The sequence below is a fragment of the Osmerus eperlanus genome, chromosome 22 (assembly GCF_963692335.1).
Source record: "Osmerus eperlanus chromosome 22, fOsmEpe2.1, whole genome shotgun sequence".
NCBI classification, from domain to species: domain Eukaryota; kingdom Metazoa; phylum Chordata; class Actinopteri; order Osmeriformes; family Osmeridae; genus Osmerus; species Osmerus eperlanus.
In genome coordinates this window covers 9,248,021-9,268,014 of record NC_085039.1, presented here as the reverse complement: position 1 = coordinate 9,268,014, position 19,994 = coordinate 9,248,021, and the positions used below count along the sequence as shown (strand labels likewise).

Genomic DNA, 19,994 nt, shown 5'->3' with positions numbered 1-19,994 from the left:
TTCACTTGGCACTCAACTTTCTAAATTTTCCGGATCGCAAGAAGACCTATGCATTTATGTTGCTCTTAGTCTCTTGATAGTTATTAAGACAGGCTAATGACGTTGGACTGAAAATCAGTGTGAATAACAGGCTGCTAACATTTAGGTTAGGCTATATTGAAATTTAGGGAGTATGGATATGGTCGAACATTGGCTATAAGAACCGATAATGGATATTTACGAGTCGTTTTCGATTTGGATATAATTTGTTCGCTTCGTGGATTGAGAGGGGATGCCGAACAAGGCTCGGGACGTGCCGGTGAACTCCTCTCCCGCGGTGGCGGCAAACGCGGAGGGAGAAGAGATCGAGGTGTTGGAAAGTACCGACGTCCTTCCCGTTGCCCCCGAAGACGTAAGAACAATCTGGATCTCATCTCTCTTCTGTCATCCTTCTATCCGTTTTCGTTTTGTCTTTCTGCGGCTCAGCCATTTGGGCTGTATTTGCCTTTGCTTCACGTCTTAATAGCTTTATAGATGTACTGTTTACTTTCCGTTAAACATGTCTAGCCTTGCATAGATCCTTGAATGACCTGCTCTAGAAGGAAATTGACCCCATGTGTCCATGATACGCATCCCCAGACAACTAGCTGTACCATATTGCTTGGCTGCTGTATAATTGATGCTTGCGGTGCATGATTACTGTAGATTCATTCAGGTAATGACGGCCCACACATGGCATCACATCTCCCAGGCAGCTGTGCCTTATGTCCTATAAGTGGCACCTTTCTCTATGGTCGTCTTTCTTGACAGCCCTCTCTCTTTCTCTCTCTCACGCCTCCCTCTGTTTCTCTTTCCCTGTCCCAGCAATGGAAGTCTCTGTTTGACAAGGTATGTACTCTACCGTCCCCACAGGACCCATTTTGCATGTGCGCTTGTGAGTTTAACGTGTGGAGGTTGTCATCTCTGTGTGAAAGTGGGCGAGCTAACGACTCTCATTTTTTGTGTTGTGAAGTGGTTTAATAACTAATGCTGGGAGTGACGGTTGCCAGACTGTGTTCGTAACAAGTGAGCCTCAGTTCCCACCCTTGCCAGAAAGTTAGAACTTTTTTTTTAGGTTAGCGGAGAGCGCGGCCTTCGCTTGCCCCTGTGGAATGAGTGAGAAGGAAGGAGAGAGCGGGTTCTGGCTGTGTTGCCCCTGACACTGACCCGTGCAAATGCAATTAGAGCGATACATAATCCCAGTTACAATCACCATCCTATCCGCCCGCCCCCCCCGTCAGGGGAGCTGCCATAGGGGAGAAAGCAGAGGGGCCGACAGGCCCAGCCGGTGGAGGCTGCCAGACGGCAATCGGAGCCCCCACCACCACCACACGCTCTCTGGGGCTGCCCCAGCACCTGCCTGCCTGGACCCCAGGCCCCCCACTCAGCCCTACTCCCTACTCCATGGAAGGGCGGGCGAAGGCTGTTTAGTGGTGTGGGGCTAGGGGGGGGACAGTGTGGGTGTGTTTGGAAGGGTGTGTGGTGGTTAGGGAAGGGGATAGAGGTGGGGGGGGGGGGCAGAGGCAAGTCAGGCTCGTGTCAGACTTGCTTTTCAGACTCGAGGGAGACCAGGGGTAACTGAGGGGGGGGGGACCCAGGGGATTATGGGACAGGGTGGGGGGGACATACTCATTGTGGTCAGGCATTAAGTAGGCCTCTCAGTGCACTGCTTTGAATTTCCTCAAGTGGCCTTCAGACAAGGGGGGTGGGGGGGGCTGTTGGTCTTTCCAAATTGTGAGGTCGTTGGCCGGTCTGTCAGCCACAAACACCCTTTCACTCCTTTTATTCTCTCCCCCCCTGCCACCCCTGAATGACCTGCTCCATTTGTCAAACACTGGAAGGGGGTGACCTCCAGGGTCCCCACAGTGGAGAATGTGGAAGAGAAATGATGGAGCTTTGACCCGAAATGAGGAGTTTCGAGGACAAAACCGCGCAACGAAGTTCTACTTCCAAAGTAAAAAGGCTCAGCGATGTGACACTATCGCATTGCTTACCTTAAGATAGATGTCTTCGCAATTTCACGGACGAGATGCCTTCGTTGAGATTGATTAGAATGGTTGCGGTTGGAAATATGAAAAGGTGGGGGGGGGGATAACAAATCTGGCAACCCTGCTGTGTCATTTCGGAGCACAGGCTGCCTATCTGGTGCTGCTTGTTTAGAACGCCCATATGTGTGCTGCCTCTCCTCAGGAGCGCTGCTTTAATCAAGGTGCCGTGTGCCTGTGCCCTGTGTTCTGTCCTCTCTGTCTCAGGAGAGGATTCGGTTGCAGTGGAAGTGCTTCTGCCCCAGCGCGGAGACGGACCATAAACCTCAAACGCTTTCATTTGTGTCGCTGTTGCCCATCTCTTTCAAAACGTTACTGGATGACCGAACACGCTTACACGCACGTACAACACACACACACACACACACACACAGTGTCCCATGCATGCATGCATGAACACGGGTTCACACTCACACACGCACACACATATATATATATATATATATATATATAGACCTAATGAAGCAGACATCCCATCAAGAGAATAGCAGCTGCATGGCACGCAGTTCTACTGGAGGACAGGCCCACTAGTCTAATCAAAGATAATTGCCTGGATCCTTCAACAAAAAGCATCCCGCTTAGAAATGGGATCTCGCTCCCCCCACCGCACTCTAATCAACGCCGGCTCAAAAGAAAAGTCGCCATTATTTTGACAAAATTGGAGAAATTAAGTATGAAAAGTAGTTTAAAACGAGCGTGCTATTTATATAAGTTAGGGAGACAGACTAGCTGATGGCTTTTCTCCTTCACGCGGAAGGTGACCCAGGAGATTTTGTATTGGGTTTCTTTTTAGCACTATGTAAAAGGCTGCATTAGAAATGCTATACAGGATATTCCTTGTCTTACTTCACTTTGCCTGAGTCATTGGTCGCCAGGAGAAGGAGCTTGTGGTTCTCAGGTGTTGGGGGTGAGTGGCATATTGAGACAAAGCACTAGACTGTTATAGGAGACAGAACACACACTCACACGCACACACACACTGAGGCTCTGGTTTTCGCCCTGCTGGTCAAACATGAATCCTTCCACTGGTAATTAAAATGGTAGTGATGGACTATGTTAGCTGCCACTGGACTGTATGGATATTTGGGTTTCAATGACAGACATGCTGGGTAAAAGCATCTTGTGTGTGAATGGCCTGGCCACAGTGGGGATTGTGTCCCCGGAAACGATGACCTTTCTTCGACCGATGGCCACCCAATCCCTGCACACCACACCTCCACTTTGATCCTTTTACGGAGCAGCTATGTGTGTGTGTGTGTGTGCGCCGACACACTGCACCCATTGTGTTGACATGCTACCGTGGTGTAACGCCCCCCCCCATGTTAGCCGGATTGACCGGCTAACATGCCACAAGGCACGCGTCTCGAGTCAGGCGATTCAAACGTTCACGTCCATACAGTAGTTCCAACCGCAATCCTATTACGGGGGCCTACCGCAAGCAATGGATTAGGACTTTCCTTCGCTAATTTATTTGTTTAGCTACTCGTGCGCTGTGGCCTATCGATCTGCTTTCTGGTAGGGTCGGTCACGGTGAAAACACTGACGCGGGGTCACACCGCCGCACAGCGGTTATCGTCGCTGCTTCACGGTTGTTACGATTGTAAATCGCACGCCGTTTTCCTATTCGTTTTCCCCGGTTCAACAGCCAATCGAGACGAAGCGGGGGGGCGGGTGTCCGGCTGGTTGCGGGCGGCCCACCTGTTCCTGGAGGCAACATGTGACGCGTCCGTATTGTGCTGCGCTTCAGCGAGCTCGTTAACGAGAGAGAGAGGAGCTGCCGTCACCGGAGCAGCCGGCGTCTCCGGCCTCCCTTTTGTCTCGGAGGCAGTCGGCCCTGCCTTGGCACAGCTGCCACCCTCTCGACGCCGCCGCCCCTTTTGAATGGCACTCCACCGTGAGTGGTCAAGGAGAGACAGGTGACTGCCACCTCCTTGGTTAAGCCAATGAAGAGGCTGGGGGAGCGATGTGCACCATGCGTCCCCCCTCTGACGCGGCCCTCGCCTCACCGTCCTCTCTTCACAAGCCCCATCTCGGCACAATGGCTTTTTGCAGCTAATGGGCACTCGATATCCCAAGACCTTTTTGCATACAAACCCCATTCGAGCTTGGGAGGTAACTATTCAACGACCTCGTTTCCTGTCCCTCCAAAAATAAATAAACACGGAGTGCGCCTTTAAGTTTCCTCATTGAGAAATATAATCAGTGGGCATCTTTCTGCTGCGGCGTCTTGCCACAGCCCCTAAATAGCTTCCCTTAATGAAAGGAAGAGCTTCAGTCGACAAGAGTGTGAAAACAGCCCCGGCCTTACGTCAAGGTAAAAATACCCCCCCCCCCCCCTGTCGATCTGACGATGCAAAGGGGAAGATGTGGCGCCTCGCGAGTGGTAATTGGCTGCCGGGTGTGTTAACTCGTAAAGGAAGCAGTCGGAGATTGCCTGTGAGGGGAAGGAGCCGAGGAGGAGCTCTTGCCGGCCGAAGGAGGAGCGCCCCCTCCTGCGCGTGGAACGTGCTGCGGTTGGCCGTTTTCTTTTCTTTTTTCATCTCTGCATTTATTTATTTTTTTCTTCTTCTGTCTTTTATTTTCGGGTGCGTGTCTGTGGTTTATGCAAGCGCTTACATATGTTTCTGCGCGTCTGGCTTTGATATGTTAATCTGTTCGGAGAGGTCAGCCCAGTTGAATCGATGCCAGTCGGCCGCACTCTTGGGAGCGTGTGTGTGCGCTCGCGTGCGTGCGTGTGTGTGCGTGTGTGTGTACACCTACCAGCTGCCAGTTCAGGCCCTCGTGTCAGTGTGACTGCAAGGTCTGCTCTTACTCTCAGCTCACATAACAGGAAAGCACATATTAGACAGTATAAAGTACATTACACTTCCTAATGATCACACGCGCTCACTGACAAACTCTCCTCTCCCACCCACACCCTCGTTCTCCTGCGCGCAAACCCAAAAGGATGTGAGCTTCTGTGTGTGTGTGCGTGGCTCCTAAGCCGTTGAACGTGTCCAGCATAGCCTCTTGTGAACGCGGGCGCAACTCTTAGCATACCCCTTGACATACCGATCAAGATTTAGCTCGACTTGAGAGAGGCCGGCATTCAACAGCTTCCGGCCTCCTGTTTCAGCTCGTCATTCAGGCCCGCGGCGATCAAAGCCGGCCCGGTCCATTCACTCCCCACGGCTGAAACTGGGATACCTTCCCACAGGTTATGGTTACAACAATGCTGATGTGGGAGTTTAACTCTCTCTCTCCCTTCCCTCTCTCTCTTCCTCTTTCTCGCTCCCTCTCTGGAAAGGACCTCTTCTGAAATGCCTGGGGTGCATTTTTGTGTGTTTGTCGGAGGGGGGGGGGGGGGAGCATGACTTTTGTATCAGTCTGTTGCTCATTTTCTCCTCCTTTTTTTCTTTATTGCAAAAGTCTCTGAAATGCTGGAAAAGATGATAAAACACACACACACACATTCCGGCTCCACTGGCCTGACAGGTTCATCCTGAAGCCTGGCAGGTGGACTGTTGACACAGCCACAATACACCTGTCACACTGCACCAGAGCCCTTTACAGCTCGGCGACCTCTATCCAAACTCCCCAGTCCACCTTCTCCTCCGGAGCACAGCTTAGTCTTTATGGTCAAACAGATGGTCCATTGAGATTGTGTGCAAAGGAAAACCCCACAAAACCTCTGCCCGATGTCGCAGCCGTGCCGAAGTCGCACAGAAAGCCAACGCGCGGTTCATTCGCTACGCCGCGAATCGCCGCGGTGCGCTCCGAACTGCGTGTGTGCCAGACTGTGAAGAGGCGTATCTGCGTGAAACCTCCTCGCCGCCGCCGTCTCCTTGTTTCCCTCCTCCCTGGAGAGGGCTGCCAAAGTAAAGTGCATCTGCAGTTTAGATTAAATAAAGGCAGAGCCGCGCCAGTCCAAGGTAATTAACTTCCGCGCTGTTTGCGCGGCCGCCCACGCAAAGCCGAGATTATTGCAAAGTTCGGACAGAGAGCAGAATCTCATTTTCCCTCTCCCGCGTCTTCCGCATTCTGATTCGGTGTCGCCGTTTTACCGAGTTGGGTGGCGGGCCACAGCACGACGATTGCAGAGACCGCAGTCATGCACTGCCACGCCGCCGTTTTCACACCTTCGCGTAGCACGTGAGAAATCAATTTACACTCCGCAGGAGAAAACGGATCGCTCCCTGTGCAGTTTGAGTTGTGAGGTTGCTGAACATGCACTGTACTGGTAGGGACGTCACCTATAGCCCTGTGCGACAGCAATGCTGCTTTGGACTACGCAGAGGGGAATTGTTGTTGTCGATGCCCGATTTATGCTGGAAGCCCCGTTTTTTTTGGTGCCGTCATCATGGCCACCCCGCGGGTGCCCAAGGTGAGTGACGGCGCTGTCAGTCTGGCGCATGTCTCGTCTTACACATGGCATCGCTGCGGAGGCCAGCCGGCAGGATTCGCTGAGTGTCTGTTCCCATGCCTGCGTCAGGGTGTTCAATCTAGGCCCGGCTGAACCCGCCAAGGCCCCTCCCCTCCCCATCGAACCATTCTTGTCTGGTTGACACGAAGGGCGTGATTTGTAGCACCCTCATCAAGGAGCCTGTCAAGGTGTTTCCTTCCAGGTGTCAGAATGATTTCCTCTTGGGGAAGACCTGCCAAAATGAGTATAATTCACACCCTCTTTGCAGATGGAATGACGTTTTTTACCTGTGGCTGGAATCATCAGAACAGGCTTCCTTATTTCTTCTTTGAGGAGCCAGGGGTCAGATGGCTGAGCGGTTAGGGAATCGGGCTATTAATCAGAAGGTTGCCGGTTCGATTTCCGGCCGTGAAAACTGACGTTGTGTCCTCGGGGCAAGGCACTTCACCCTACTTGCCTCGGGGGGAATCTCCCTGTACTTGCTGTAAGTCGCTCTGGATAAGAGCGTCTGCTAAATGACTAAATGTAAATGTAATGCCTGATGCTGGAGGGTTCCCCAGTATACATGTGGTGGGGATGTGAGAGTGTGAAATAGGCCCCCGTCTTTCAAATACCAACTCTCCTCAAAATGTTTCAGTGGTTAAAGTAAGATATTTTGGCACGGGAATAACGGCCATCTTGACGGTTTCTTGGACTCCTACAGGGTTTCTTGGGGTTTCGGTGGAAGCAGATTGGCCAAGGCGATAAAGCTCATGTTGCTAGCCAACAGCTGTGTCTGCCACCCTTCTGTACTACATCATTATATCTCTGTTAGAGTCTCAGAGGGGAATATCCACACAGCTCCGCTAAAGACTTGGACAGGCTTTCTAGAAGTTTCTCTCGACGTGGGGGGGGGGTGTTGTGCATAGTCCCTGACCCTTTAGGATTATGGAAATTATGGGATTATTAAAAGCAGGGTGATTGGCAGGTCGCACAGCTACAACAGAACAGCACAGAAAGACCCAGGATGCCTTTGTGCTGCGGGAGAGGAGGGGCGCCCGAAGGGAACCCCAAACGCCGGGGAACGCAGGCGGGGTCGGCTCCCCACTGTCCGCTTACAGTGCTCGAGGTGCGTTCGGAACCTCTCCCCGGAGCCGCCCGAAGGGGGGCGGTGTTGAGTCCCACCGACAGCTGAAGGCTTCCACCTCACCCCCAGATGTCAGCCTTGAAAATATCTCAGACGACCACCCCCCCCCCCAACCCCCCTCTTCCAATATCAATCCCGGCCCTCTGTCCAGAGATTTGTAGAAATTAAATCAGGCCCCCCTCTTGTGCACCCAAGCCCTGGGTCCATTTCCCCTCCATCAAAGACCATAAATCTCCAGGGTGAAAGGACCCAGCCCCCCCCCCCCCCCCCCCCCCAGGAGAGACAGGGTCACCGTAGGGCGAGCCCCAGAAAGAGGGACTGTGAATGGGCGACAGAGACAGCCAACAGCAGCCCCCGTGAAAACAAACGTTTCTCACTTCTTTTTGTCCCCTCGTCTCACCCGACGCTCCTAAACGAGGGTGCTTGTAAAAGGTTGTTTTTATGTGGAAGGAGTGTGTGTGTGTGTGTGTGTGTGTGTGTGCGCGCGGGGGGGGAGGGTTACATTCTGTAATGTGGGTGTTTCTGGGAAGGAGCTTACGGCCTCGTTGCTTTGTCTTGGCGCTGACCTGACTGTGCCCCACGCCTGGGCGACATGGACACTCCATCACCTCGCCTTTCTCCTTTTCTACTCTTTTGTGTGTGTGTGTGTTTGGCAAAGACAATGTGCATTGTGTCTAGTTGCGTCCAGTGTACGCATGGGATTTATGTCCTGCGTGAGGCTTTCTCAGGCTTTCGCAAGTGTTTTGGGATGTGAGTGTGTGTGTGTGAGTGCTCCCCTTTGCGTGTGCTGGTTTGTGTAACCCGCCATGGGGGGTAAAGTGTTTATTTGCACACTTGCTAGAGGAGCGCAATGTGGGCCGCCAGATCTCAGCATGGATTCCCCACATCACCACTGTCTCCGCCCCAGGGGCAACACTGTGCTTCTTTTGATTTCTCTCTCTCTCTCCACCTGTCTCTGTCTCTCACTCTCCACTTCTCTTTGTCTTTCTGTCTCCACCTATCTTCTTCCTTTCTCTCCCCCTACCTCTCTCTCTCCCTACCTCTCTCCCTACCTCTCTCTCTCCCCCTACCTCTCTCTCTCCCCCTACCTCTCTCTCCCTCTACCTCTCTCTCTCTCCCCCTACCTCTCTCTCCCTCTACCTCTCTCTCTCTCCCCCTACCTCTCTCTCTCCCCCTACCTCTCTCTCTCTCCCCCTACCTCTCTCTCCCTCTACCTCTCTCTCTCCCCCTACCTCTCTCTCTCTCCACCTACTTCTCTCTCTCCCCCTACCTCTCTCTCTCTCCACCTACTTCTCTCTCTCCCCCTACCTCTCTCTCCATCTACTTCTCTCTCTCTCCACCTACTTCTCTCTCTCCCTACCTTTCTCTCTCCCCCTGCCCCTCTCTCTCCCTATCTCTCTCTCTCTCCCTGCCTCTCTCTCTCTCTCCCACCACCTCTCAGTTCTCTATCCTGTCTAACCTCAGCATGTAGCCCTCTCCTCCAACTGTTCTCCCCGCAGCCTAGAGCCTCAGCCAACCAGCCAACCAGCCAACCAGCACCCCTGTGACTAAACCAACACACTCAGACAGCGGTTCATTACAGCTCTCTCCAATGCTCCAGTCAAACTCCTCGTGTTTGCCAGTGCTCCCAAGCAGCATTGGTCAAAGCCCCTGGCGGCATCACCCCCACCCCCTCCCCCCTCCATGACACTTCTTTATCTTCTGTGTCTCGACGGCCCAGGGCTGCAGGCACAGAGGAAGCTGGGAGATGTAGTTGTTTGAAGCCCTCAGATTGGAGGAAGAATGTGGCCGAACTGTATGTGTGCACACCTGTGTGTCTGGCTGTGTGTGTGCGACTGCGGCATGTGTGTGTGTGTGTGTCAGATACTGTGTGTGTGTGTGTCAGATACTGTGTGTGTGTCAGATACTGTGTGTGTGTGTGTGTCAGATACTGTGTGTGTGTGTGTGTCAGATACTGTATGTATGAGAAAGAGTGGGTTTGAGACGCTTCGTTCCTGGTTATTGATGGATCCTTGTTGCCCTCTTCGGAGTCAGGTGATGGACTGGCTCCGGTTTGGTATGTAGGTTTCGAAATTCCGATCTGGTTGATGCATGTCTTTGTTGTTTGTTGGTCGCTAGTGACTGGGCTGTGCAGAAGGCACCTCAATAGCGTACTCAGACTGAAGGCCCTCTGAGGTCCGAGAATGTCATGCGCTTCCCCCGACCTTATTTTATGGATGGGTCAGGGTTAGGGTATGCCTCGTTCTCGCGCCGAATCGTTCAATTGTGTTTCCTTCCAGGCTAGACTTATTATGGGATGACGTGACCGCGTATCCATGGTAACACCAGGCCCCGTTGAAATCCGTCTGAACCCCCCGCTCCCCCCCTCCTCTCCCCGTCTCTACTGATCGAGCCGTACCTTGTCCCTTTTAATGACATCATCACATGCTCCCGTTGCTTGGTAACCTGCCACGGTCGAGGCAGGGGATTGCGCGGCGGCGCCGACGACAGGCTAATTTGCGGCGGGGAGCGGCAAGCGTGATGAACGAGGGGGCCCGCGAGGCGTCGCTCACACCGGCTGTCTGACAGCCCCGCCCCGCCAGCCAGGCCGCCATCGATTAGAAGGGGACGCGAGCGTCGCTCAATAGCCATGGCGGCGGTAAAGCACCACCGTTGTGACAGGGGGCACCCGGAACACGACCGCCGAGGAGCCATCCAGACTGAACTCCTGTGTCTCTTAAAAGACACATTGTCTCTGCCCCCGTGCGACACGGAACACGATGTGGAAAAACGTCGTTCGTGCTCAGGAAACGAGCCAAGTGTAGATCTTGGAGCCGTGTCTGCGTTTTCGGTGGAGACCAGGCAGGGGAGGGAGAGGGGAGGGCGAACGAGCGGGTCTGTCAGCGAGGAGGGGAGGGAGTTTTCCTCCGGAGAGAGAAAGCAATCACTCGAGGCTGCTAATCTGTTTTCTTTTCACTTCCCATCCAAGGGTAGAGAGAAGGATGTATAGCAGGGAATGCCTGTCACTCTCTCTCTCTCCTCTCTCTCTCTCTCCCCTACCTCTCTCATCCTACCTCTCTCTCTCTCTCTCTCTCTCTCTCTCATACACACACCCTCTTTAGTTACCAATTAGGTTGACCAAACAACACTGCCACACTGTATTTCTCCTTACTCCACCTGTCTCTCCCTCTCTCCCTCCCTCTCTCCTTCCTTCCTTCTTTATGAAGGTCTCCCCCATCCCCTTGGGTTCCCACCCACAGCCCAGGGAGGAGGGCGAGAGTCGGCCATCTTTCTGCTCATTGTGTGAGGGGATGATTACAGCGGGCAGAGTAGGGCCCTTTCTTCTCGAAGAGCGCGAAGAGCACAGGAAGGTAGAGGGAGAGTGGGGGGACAATGACAAACCTTTTCTGGACAACTCGTTAGTGACCCTGGCGAGGAACGTTCGTTCGGAGAGGCGGGCGCGGAGGCGAGGGAGTCGGGGTCAAAGGGGAGCGTTGACGTCGACCGCGGGGGGGGGGGGGTTCAACTGCGTTGCTGGGAAACTGGGGGAGCCAGAGGGACGGGAGAGAGGGGGGCAGAGAGGAGGGGAGATGGAGGGGTGGGGGGGCCTGGGTGTCCTTTGGGCTGCACCGGCGAAACCGGAGCTCAGGGTGAGGCATCGCACAGAGACCCAGTCACTCTTCACCCTCCCTTTTCTCACCCCGTCTCCCTTAACAACACATTATTGAGCTCTCCCTCCCTCCTTCCATCTCTCCGTCAGCGCCTCTCCCTCCCTCCCTTGCTCTCTCTCTCTCTTTCTGTTTTTCCTACGTAACTTCCATCCTTCCCTCCACCTTTCTGTCCTTCCCTCCTTCTCGATCCACCCCCTCCTTCTCTCTAACCCTCCCTCCATCCCTCCATCTGGTTCTCCCTCTCCTAAATCCTGTCCCTTCTTTTCCCCCCCGTGTTGTTTTCTTCTCGGGTCTAGCGCCTGCCGTGAGTGTGGGCTGGCTTCTGCGTTCTTGGACATCGGCGTGGCATTTTCAGGCTAATAGACGTCCTGTCAGAGCGTTAGTCATCGCTCTCAGCGGCGGCGTGGGCCTCTCGCCCGCCGGGGCCGTGACACGCATGCCGAAACCATCTCGAACAGAGCCAGACGGTGACCTTTTACCGGGGAAGGTTTTTTGCTGTGGGGGTGGGACGGGGACATGAGAGATGGTGTCTGGGTAATTAACGACCCCGCGACCATGTCTCATTGCGGTTTCCCCCCCGTGGCCCCGCCTCGCTTCCTAACTCCGCCACTCATCTGTCAATCATCCAGACAGGGCAGCCCATTGGATGATCGGCTTATATACAGTTTGTGTGTGTATATATATATACATATATATAAATACGTCTTCCTGTCTATTCCCAGCAGAGTCAAGTGCAAAGTTCAGCTCAGTCGCCCCAGACAAACGACTTTCTGATAAAAGTCTATTACTGACGGGCTCAATTTTAGCAGCGTTCCGACATCTTTTCTCGATTGAAGGATTGAAGCAGCGCGGTGCCCACAGGCACACCCTCCCCCCTCCCCTTCCTTTTGTGCTCGGCTCTGACAGGTCCGACAGGACCCAAACAGCGAATGTAGTCTGCAGTCAGCTCTTAAAAGCCTTTCAACCGGAACACAGCCTGATCTCCATTCGTGTAAGTCCATCACAACGGAGGCGAGAAACGAGCCGTCAGCCTCGCATGTACTCTCAAATTGCGCCCCCTGCGTGCTACGGATCTGCACCAGTGAACAGGAAGTACCTGCGGGCCCAAAACGCGGGCAGGCTGAAAGGCTTCTAGTCGTCCTCCCGTGTCCCATTCATTGCTCACGCCCGGCACCATCTCTGCTCGGACTCACCAAGCAGCGCTCTCGGATCGTTCCGGGAGAACGTTCTTGAACCGTTCCGATTCAAGCCCTCCTGCCTGCATCCGTTCAAGTCCTCAAACCAGCGTGTGTTCTTCGAAAAATCGTCTTTTAACGTGGGTCTGTAGGTGGGATCCACTCTTCCCATCACCCCAGACGGTTTGTGAGGTTGTGTTCCGGATGGATTAGAGTCAGAACTCCTGGCTGAGAGGGATTAGAGATTAAGGGGAATGCTGATGCCCCCCCTCCCCCCAATCCTTCCGTAACCCCTGCCTTCGCTCCGTCTTGTCTCCGGTGCGTGTCAGACATCAGTCAGAGGTACGACCTTGCACCCCTGGCGGTTCCTGGACTCCCCCCCGGCCTCCCCTGTCCGACCCTCGAGCCCGCTCCCAAGCTGCTGCCTGAACCCGGTCGCCTTGACGACCTGGAACAGAGGGTTCGCCCCGGCGTGCTTCAAGCCAGAAGAGACGACCCCGATCGAGTACTCACTCCTCATGCTGACCTGTGGTGTGGGAGAGATAACGTTTGGGTTTTCTCAGCTGCAGCTGTATTGTTGTGGACACAAAGAGAAAGAGGGGACGGAGAGAAATAAGGCGCACATCACAGATCCATCCTATATCTCTCACTGGAAAGGCTCCTCACCGGTGTCAAGGTCGTGGATTTGAACTACTGAATTAGCATGAGAAAGCCGGTGTGAGAGTGTGTGTGTGTGTGTGTGTGCGCGCGTGTGTCCCCGTGTATGTGCTCCAGACCACTTCCCAGCTGTCAAATCAGAGGGTGCCGCCAGCTGACCCCTCCCACCCCCACCCACCCCAACTCTCCAGCCAAGTCTGAAGTCAGGACAGACCTCTTTATGACTCCAGTCAGTGATCTGATGGGCAGCCATCGCGTTAGGAGTGCGTTACTGGAACGCCCTCCGCTCGCTTTCCCCGCGGCGCACCCTCCCTCCCGCCATCCAAACACACCGACGCCTGTCGAGGACACGCAACCGCTTTTGTAAAAATCGCTCAGGGGATGAGAGGAAGGTGTGTGTGTGCGCGTGTTCTCCCGTGTCTGTGCGAGAGTGTGTGTGAGTGTTTAAGAGGGTGTTGTACGCGAGGGCCAGTGAACCAGGGCTGACACGCTCCCGTCTTCCTGTGTAATTAGCAGAGAGAGAAACGAGCATGTCCCCCAGTAATAGGAGCTTTTAATTAGACCCACTAATTGGACTTTGTCAGGGGAGCACTTCCTCTTTGTGTGTGCGTCTGTGCGAGAGTGTCTGTGGTTCATTGTTTTTGAGTGTATCTGTGTGTGTGTATGTGTATTCTGTGTATGTGTATTTTGTGTGTGTGTGTGTGTATGTATGTGTGTGTGCTCTTGAGGGGTTGACCTCCACAACCCTGCAGGACAGCTACCCTGGCCCTACTAGATCTTCATTAACGAGGATGGGCTCAGTCAATAGACCAATGAACACGCCCGTAGATCTACACGAGAGAGAGTTACTCGAGCGGTATTCTCCTGTCTGACCTGACAGCCTAGGGTGAAGCGCTAACCATCCTACAGCTGTCCAATTAGGAAATGACAGGTGTGAGGACTACTAGGGGAACTATTAGCCTATTAGAGGTACAGTGATTGGGTGGTACTCATATCGTTAGCATGTAGTCAGAGAGCAGAAGGCAGCAGATCAACTCAGTCTGTATGTCAGAGTGTGGGTGGTGGAGGGGGGAGGGGGGGGGGGGATTGCAGGGTGAGCCACACAATGTGTGAAACAATCATGCATATTGTATGGAGTGTGTGGGATGGTGTGTGCGTGCGTGACAGACGACCTTCGCCGACGTCGGCGGCACTGCATGGTCACCAATCCGAAACCGTGAAGTAGCCCCGTACCAAAATGTCCCCTCTCCCCTCGACAGCCTCCCTCGATGTCACCATGCTGTATCTATCGACCTCCCCCCCCCCCAGCACACAGCTTCCGCCCTTCGTCTTGTCTGAGGGGCTCAATTACCCCCCTCCCCCCAAAACACAATCATGTCATGCATGTTACCGTGCCGACGGACCCCGTCACGCATGTTACTGCCCGGACCTGTTGGTGTCAGAGAAGAGCCGGCACGTCATGGTCTGTACTGTTAGATGTGAGTTGCTGTAAAAAAAAGAAAATTGCTATTCCAGGGCCAGTATCACATTTTTTTGTTGGTCTAAAAGTAATCCAAGTTTCGCTGGGATGTAGAATGTTGTGGTTCAGAGAGAGAGGAGGATTGGAGGATAAAACCAATTAGCTGGAGAATGTTGGCCCTCACCCATCCAGAGAAGACCCCGCCGCACTGGGATGTCTGCAAGGTGACCCGTGCGACTCGGGGTCAAAGGTAGAAGGGTTCCGGGGGGTGGTTGTGGGGTTAGGGTGAGGGGGTTCACGAAAGCCATCCCGTCATGGTCGGACAGGCCTGTTTGTTCAGAGACCTGCATGTGCATCCTCAGGTTATCCCCGGTAGTTAGACTAGCTGGATTATCTCAGTGATTAACATGTCCTTTTTTAAACACGTAAAATTTTTTGTTGTTTCCCTTCTGAATTAGCAGTTGTGAGTGTCGTGTTGCTGCAGTGCTGCTGGATGAGTCCTCTGACTCTCTCGGCTGACACAAGCTTCCTCGTGTGCGGCAGTATGGAAATGTGGGCTTAGGATGGAACCTGGTAATGAACCTCCTCCTCCCTCCCTCCTCCTCTCCATCTCTCTTTCTCTCTCTCCCTCTTTCTCTCTCTCTCTCCCTCCCTCTCTCTATCTCTCTCCCTCTCTATATCTCCCTCCCTCCCTCCCTCCCTCCCTCCCTCCCTCTCTCTCTCTCTCTCTCTCTCTCTCTCTTTCTCTCTCCCTCCCTGTCTCTCTCTCTCCCCCCCTCTCCTTAACCCTAAAACTAAGCTATGAAGGCGTTCCCACTGAAAGCCTGTGTGCACCATTATCACAGGATTAATGTGTGTGTGTGTGAAACAGATGCCTTTGTCTTAATCGGGCCCCCTCAGACCAGGCTACTAGACAAAGAATCCGAGAAAGGGATGGCCGACGCAAGCTGTTTGATTCGGTTCACACATCTCCTGGTTGTACCCAAAACAATCCCTGCGGTCAGCAGAAGAGAGTGAAATCAAACGTCCCCCGGACGGTCACACGGTCTCGCTCTGCGTGGGTGCATGAAAACAGTCTGGATGTCCCTCCGAAAAAAAGAAAAAAAAAACGCTGATGCGACCGAACGGCCGATCCCGATAGCCTGTCTCGCTCTTATCTTCAACCTGGCCATCTCAACAGGAAGTCCTTAGTTCAGAGGAGGGGAAATAGGGCCTAATTGGGGAAAAGAGATTGAGGAAACCTTGCATGAAACTGCCGTTGGGTGCCCATTGTGAAGAGGGGGAGTTGTTCCCCCCTCAGAGCTCCTTGCCAGTGCGCCTGGTGACTGCAGAGGGTGTGCACTCAACTATGAAGACTGCATCCTGGGAGCGTGCGTGGGAATGTGTGTGTGTTGTGCGTAGAGAAAGTATGTGTCAATGAGGTACTGCGTGTGTAAGGGAGCAAAGTTTGTGAGGGAATGTTTGTGGGTGTGTGTGTGTGTGTTTTGTGAGAATGTGTGACTGAGTGATCGAGCGAGTGAGAAAGGGTGTGTGTGTCTGTGTGAGAGAGAGAGAGAGAGAGAGAGAGAGAGAGAGTCAAAGAGAAAATACGAGAGAGTGACGCACACACACAGATGAGCGTCTGAATGGGGGTTCATATCTGGGGGGTTTAGGGGGCGGGACTTGTGTGTGTTTGTGTTTGGTTGGTGGGGGGGGGGGGGAGGGGGGGGCTGTAATCCCCCATTCTGGGTCGTAAATAACACCTCCTCTGCCTGATGCAGATAGATAAGCACGGAGAGAGAGAGACACGGACAAACACACACACACTCACAGAAGGACACACACACACACAGAGCACCTAGGTTGGATCAGCTGGTGTGTTGCTCACCATGACAAAGTGTCCCCGGCAGAAACTGGCTCGGGTCCTACAGGAGAAGGTTAGTTCCCTTTCCGTTTTGATGTGTGCGTGCGCGTGTGTGTAGAATATGCTATCATGTGATACAGCACGTCATTGGGGGTCATGAAAACCTTACCTCCAGGCATTCTCATTGTCCCAGCTCTCCCCAATGCAGCAGCCGAACGGCAGCCTTTCCGAAACGGGAAGCGTGACCGTATTGCTGTCCTCCACGTCTCATTGTCTCTCGCCGTGACATTTGGGTTCTGAGTAGCACAACAAGTCTCTCCTCTAAACCGTCTCTCTCGCAGCCGGCCGGCAGCCATTTGCCAGCCCGCTCTGGCATATGGAGAAGGAAAACAACCACTCAGAAACTCACAAAGACTGTGGGTGTGTGTGTCTGTGTGCGTGTTTACATGTATGTGTGCTTGCGTGTGTTTGCATGCCTGCGTGTGTGTGTGCGTGTGTGGGGATGAGCACCGTAGTGAGTCTGAATGTCCCCTCTCAGAGGTGCGCGGCAGCTGTCTTCAGCCTCTGTTCACAAACAACCTGACATCCACAGCAAACAGAGAGAGCGGAAGGACAGAGAACGCCCGGAGACGGCCCTTCACAGTCAGTTGAACACACACACCCACACACACACACACACACCCACACCCACACACACACACACACCCACACACAGACCCACACACAGACCCACACACAGACCCACCCACATACATGTACAGACCCACACACCCACACACAGATCCACACACACACCCACACACAGACCCATACACATACACGTACAGACCCACACACCCACACACAGACCCACCCACATACACGTACAGACCCACACACAGACCCATCCACATACACGTACAGACCCGCACAGACCCACGCCCACACTTAACACTCGAAAACCCAGATGTGGGGCTTTTTGAGATTCTTCGCGGGCCGGTTGGGCTGAGCTGAAGTGGGATTCCTGCCTGTCGCAGGACGGCTGAGGCCGTTCCTCCGCACGTCTTCCCCGCAGCTCGTGGCCGACATTCCCCTGAAAGTATGTGATGGACACGCTTGAATCCTTTTTTCCCACGCTTTTCTATTCTGAAGTCAAGGAGCTGTAGACGCCGGCTGAGGAATGAAATCGATGTCTGTCTTGGTTGGCAGCATTCTGTGTTTTCAGAGAGAGAGAAAGAGAGAGAGAGAGAGAGAGAGAGTGGGAGTGGGAGGAATTCGGGGTGTGGGGTGTGTGGTTGATCTGGCTGGATGTCACTGACTTGATGTGGCGTTAGAGGAAGGGAGGGAGGGGGAGACTGAACTAGGATGCACTTTGTAAGAGGTGTGGGCAGGGGCGGACTGGCCATTGGGGATACCGGGGGAATCTCCGGTGGGCCGACGGGGTTGGGCTGGTCCAAAATACCGGCCCATCTCCATCTCCAACCGGCCCTCTCTCTGACATCGCTGGCACCTCCAACCATTTTCCATATTACACAGCTTGAACACATATAATTTGCTTTAAGACCTGTAGTAGTCTAAATTCACTGACTGACTTTTATAATCCTCCTCGCGATCTGTTTTCACACTCATGGTGCCTATTTTTTCGGAAATGTTCTGACGTGTCTTCTGAAATGTGTTCTTACAGACTTTGGAAGTTCAACGTGAGAAAAGATCTCTACCTTATTAAAGAACGCCTGAAAGTGGGTTCCAAAATCCAAAATCATGTTAAGTGTATGGGTATTTTTCCAAGTAGGCCACTGATGGTCTGGTCGATACGTGCGATGCATTGAGTGGGCAACTCGCCGTGTACTGAATGGGCCGCGCGCCGTGTATTGAGTGGGCCGGTCTGACAGTAACTCCCAAGCCACTTTTTTCCCCCAGTCCGCCCCTGGGTGTGGGTGAGACCAAGGTCAGGGGAGGGACCCTGACCTTGAATGCAAGGCTTCAGGACGCAGTCACAGGGAGCCACAATAGAAGCTCTTCTCTGTCTGGTGTGTGTGAGTGTGTGTGTGTGAGTGTGTGTGTGTGTGTGTGGGAGGGGGATATCCTACCCTCAGTAACATCAAAATATCTTTGGGATTTCAAACCGCTACTGTATGTCAAGAATGATATCCCTTCTGGGTTTTCCCACAGTTATAATCACATGCTGAATCTTAAACGATGAGCTGTGTGTGTGTGTGTGTGTGTTACAGTACGACCCAGAGAGCTCAGGCTTCATCAGTACGGAGCGCTTCAAGGACCTGCTGGACGCCCACGGCTCGGAGCTCGACCCCCACAAGCTGGAGGTCCTATTGGCCCTCGCCGACGGCAACGCCGACGGGAAGATCTGCTACCAGGACTTTGTCAACCTGGTAGGTCACACGGGTCATTTCCGGTCTGTTGGGGTGGGACACTGATGTAATCCTTGTACTGTGATTCGTCACGGTTATGGATAATGCTCAGTGATTGGCTGATCTATATTTGGACTTATGAGCATATAGACTTGTGAGTTGGAACTTAGGAGTGAGTGTACCAGGTGATAAGATAGTCTAGAGAGTTGGAGTAAAAAAAACAAACAAAAAACACAAAAAAACATAGGCTACATTTATGGGAAAACGGTGAGAAGAGAATCTCACTCTCTCATTTTCTCGTTTCCTTCCTCTCCGTCTGTCTTATCTCTCCTATCCCTCTTTCCTTCAGAGTGAGCCATTGTCTGGCACAGTGGGCTGAGAACTTGCCTGTGGGTAGTCAGAAGCTGGTGAAAGAGCTTGTTTGCCATTGGCCGATCCCTGTCACATGAGAGGTCAGAGGTCAGGGCGTGGAACTGGAAGTGGGACAGAGAGGGATGAGGGGCATGTGTTTACAGTGTGTGTGTGTGTGTGTGTGTGTGTGTATTTAGCTTAGGGCTATTGTTCCTGGTAAGACTCACCCACCCTTACCCCCTGTGGCTCTCATTCACTGTCAGTTACAACAGAAGCTAAGCAGGGAGGAGGAAATCCGAGGGATGGAGAGAGGAGGAGGAGGAGAGAAGGAGTGAAACAAACAGAGCCAGTCTGCCTTCTTGCCTCCTTCTGTCTTTACTTTGCACCGCAGCTGACAGTGAGATTGTTAATAATAGCCAGTTCTCTCTCTCTCTCTCTCTCTCTCTCTCTCTCTCTCTCTCTCTCTCTCTCTCTCTCTCTCTCTCTCTCTCTCTCTCTCTCTCTCCTCTATCTCTCTCTCTTCTCTCTCGGTGTCTCCATCTCTCTCTTGTTGTTTCACTCTTTCCATCTGTCTCTTTTCTTTTTCCTTCCTACCCGCCCCTCTGCTCTCTCTCCCACCTCTCTCTCTCTCTCTCTCTCTCTATCTCTCTCTCTCTCTCTCTCTCTCTCTCTCTCTCTCTCTCTCTCTCTCTGTCCTTCCTCTGGTTTTATCTTCCAGCCAAAGAGATTGTCCTCGCTCCTCTGTCCCTGCTGGCTGAATACCAATCTCTCCACCCCTCTCCTCGCCTCTGTTCTCCGTGGTGGGTGAATAGATAGAACGTCACTCCCTTTATTCCTCTCTCTCTCTTTTCTTCATTGAACAGAGGATAATAGAAGAAGAATTGTGTCTTTATGGGCCTTGGTGGAGAGGCCTGGAGGGG

The 19,994-nt window shown here is 53.1% G+C and overlaps 1 protein-coding gene across 1 annotated transcript in view; it reads left to right on the top strand.

The window, feature by feature from the left end:
- The first annotated feature begins 255 nt into the window (after window positions 1-255).
- Window positions 256-19,994, top strand: part of rhbdl3 (rhomboid, veinlet-like 3 (Drosophila)) — a 23,602-nt gene continuing 3,863 nt past the window's right edge. The window contains exons 1-3 of the mRNA XM_062448900.1: window positions 256-391; window positions 844-867; window positions 18,586-18,767. Coding sequence (XP_062304884.1) covers window positions 272-391; window positions 844-867; window positions 18,586-18,767 — 326 coding nt within the window. The 5' untranslated portion in view covers window positions 256-271. The remainder of the gene's footprint in view (window positions 392-843; window positions 868-18,585; window positions 18,768-19,994) is intronic.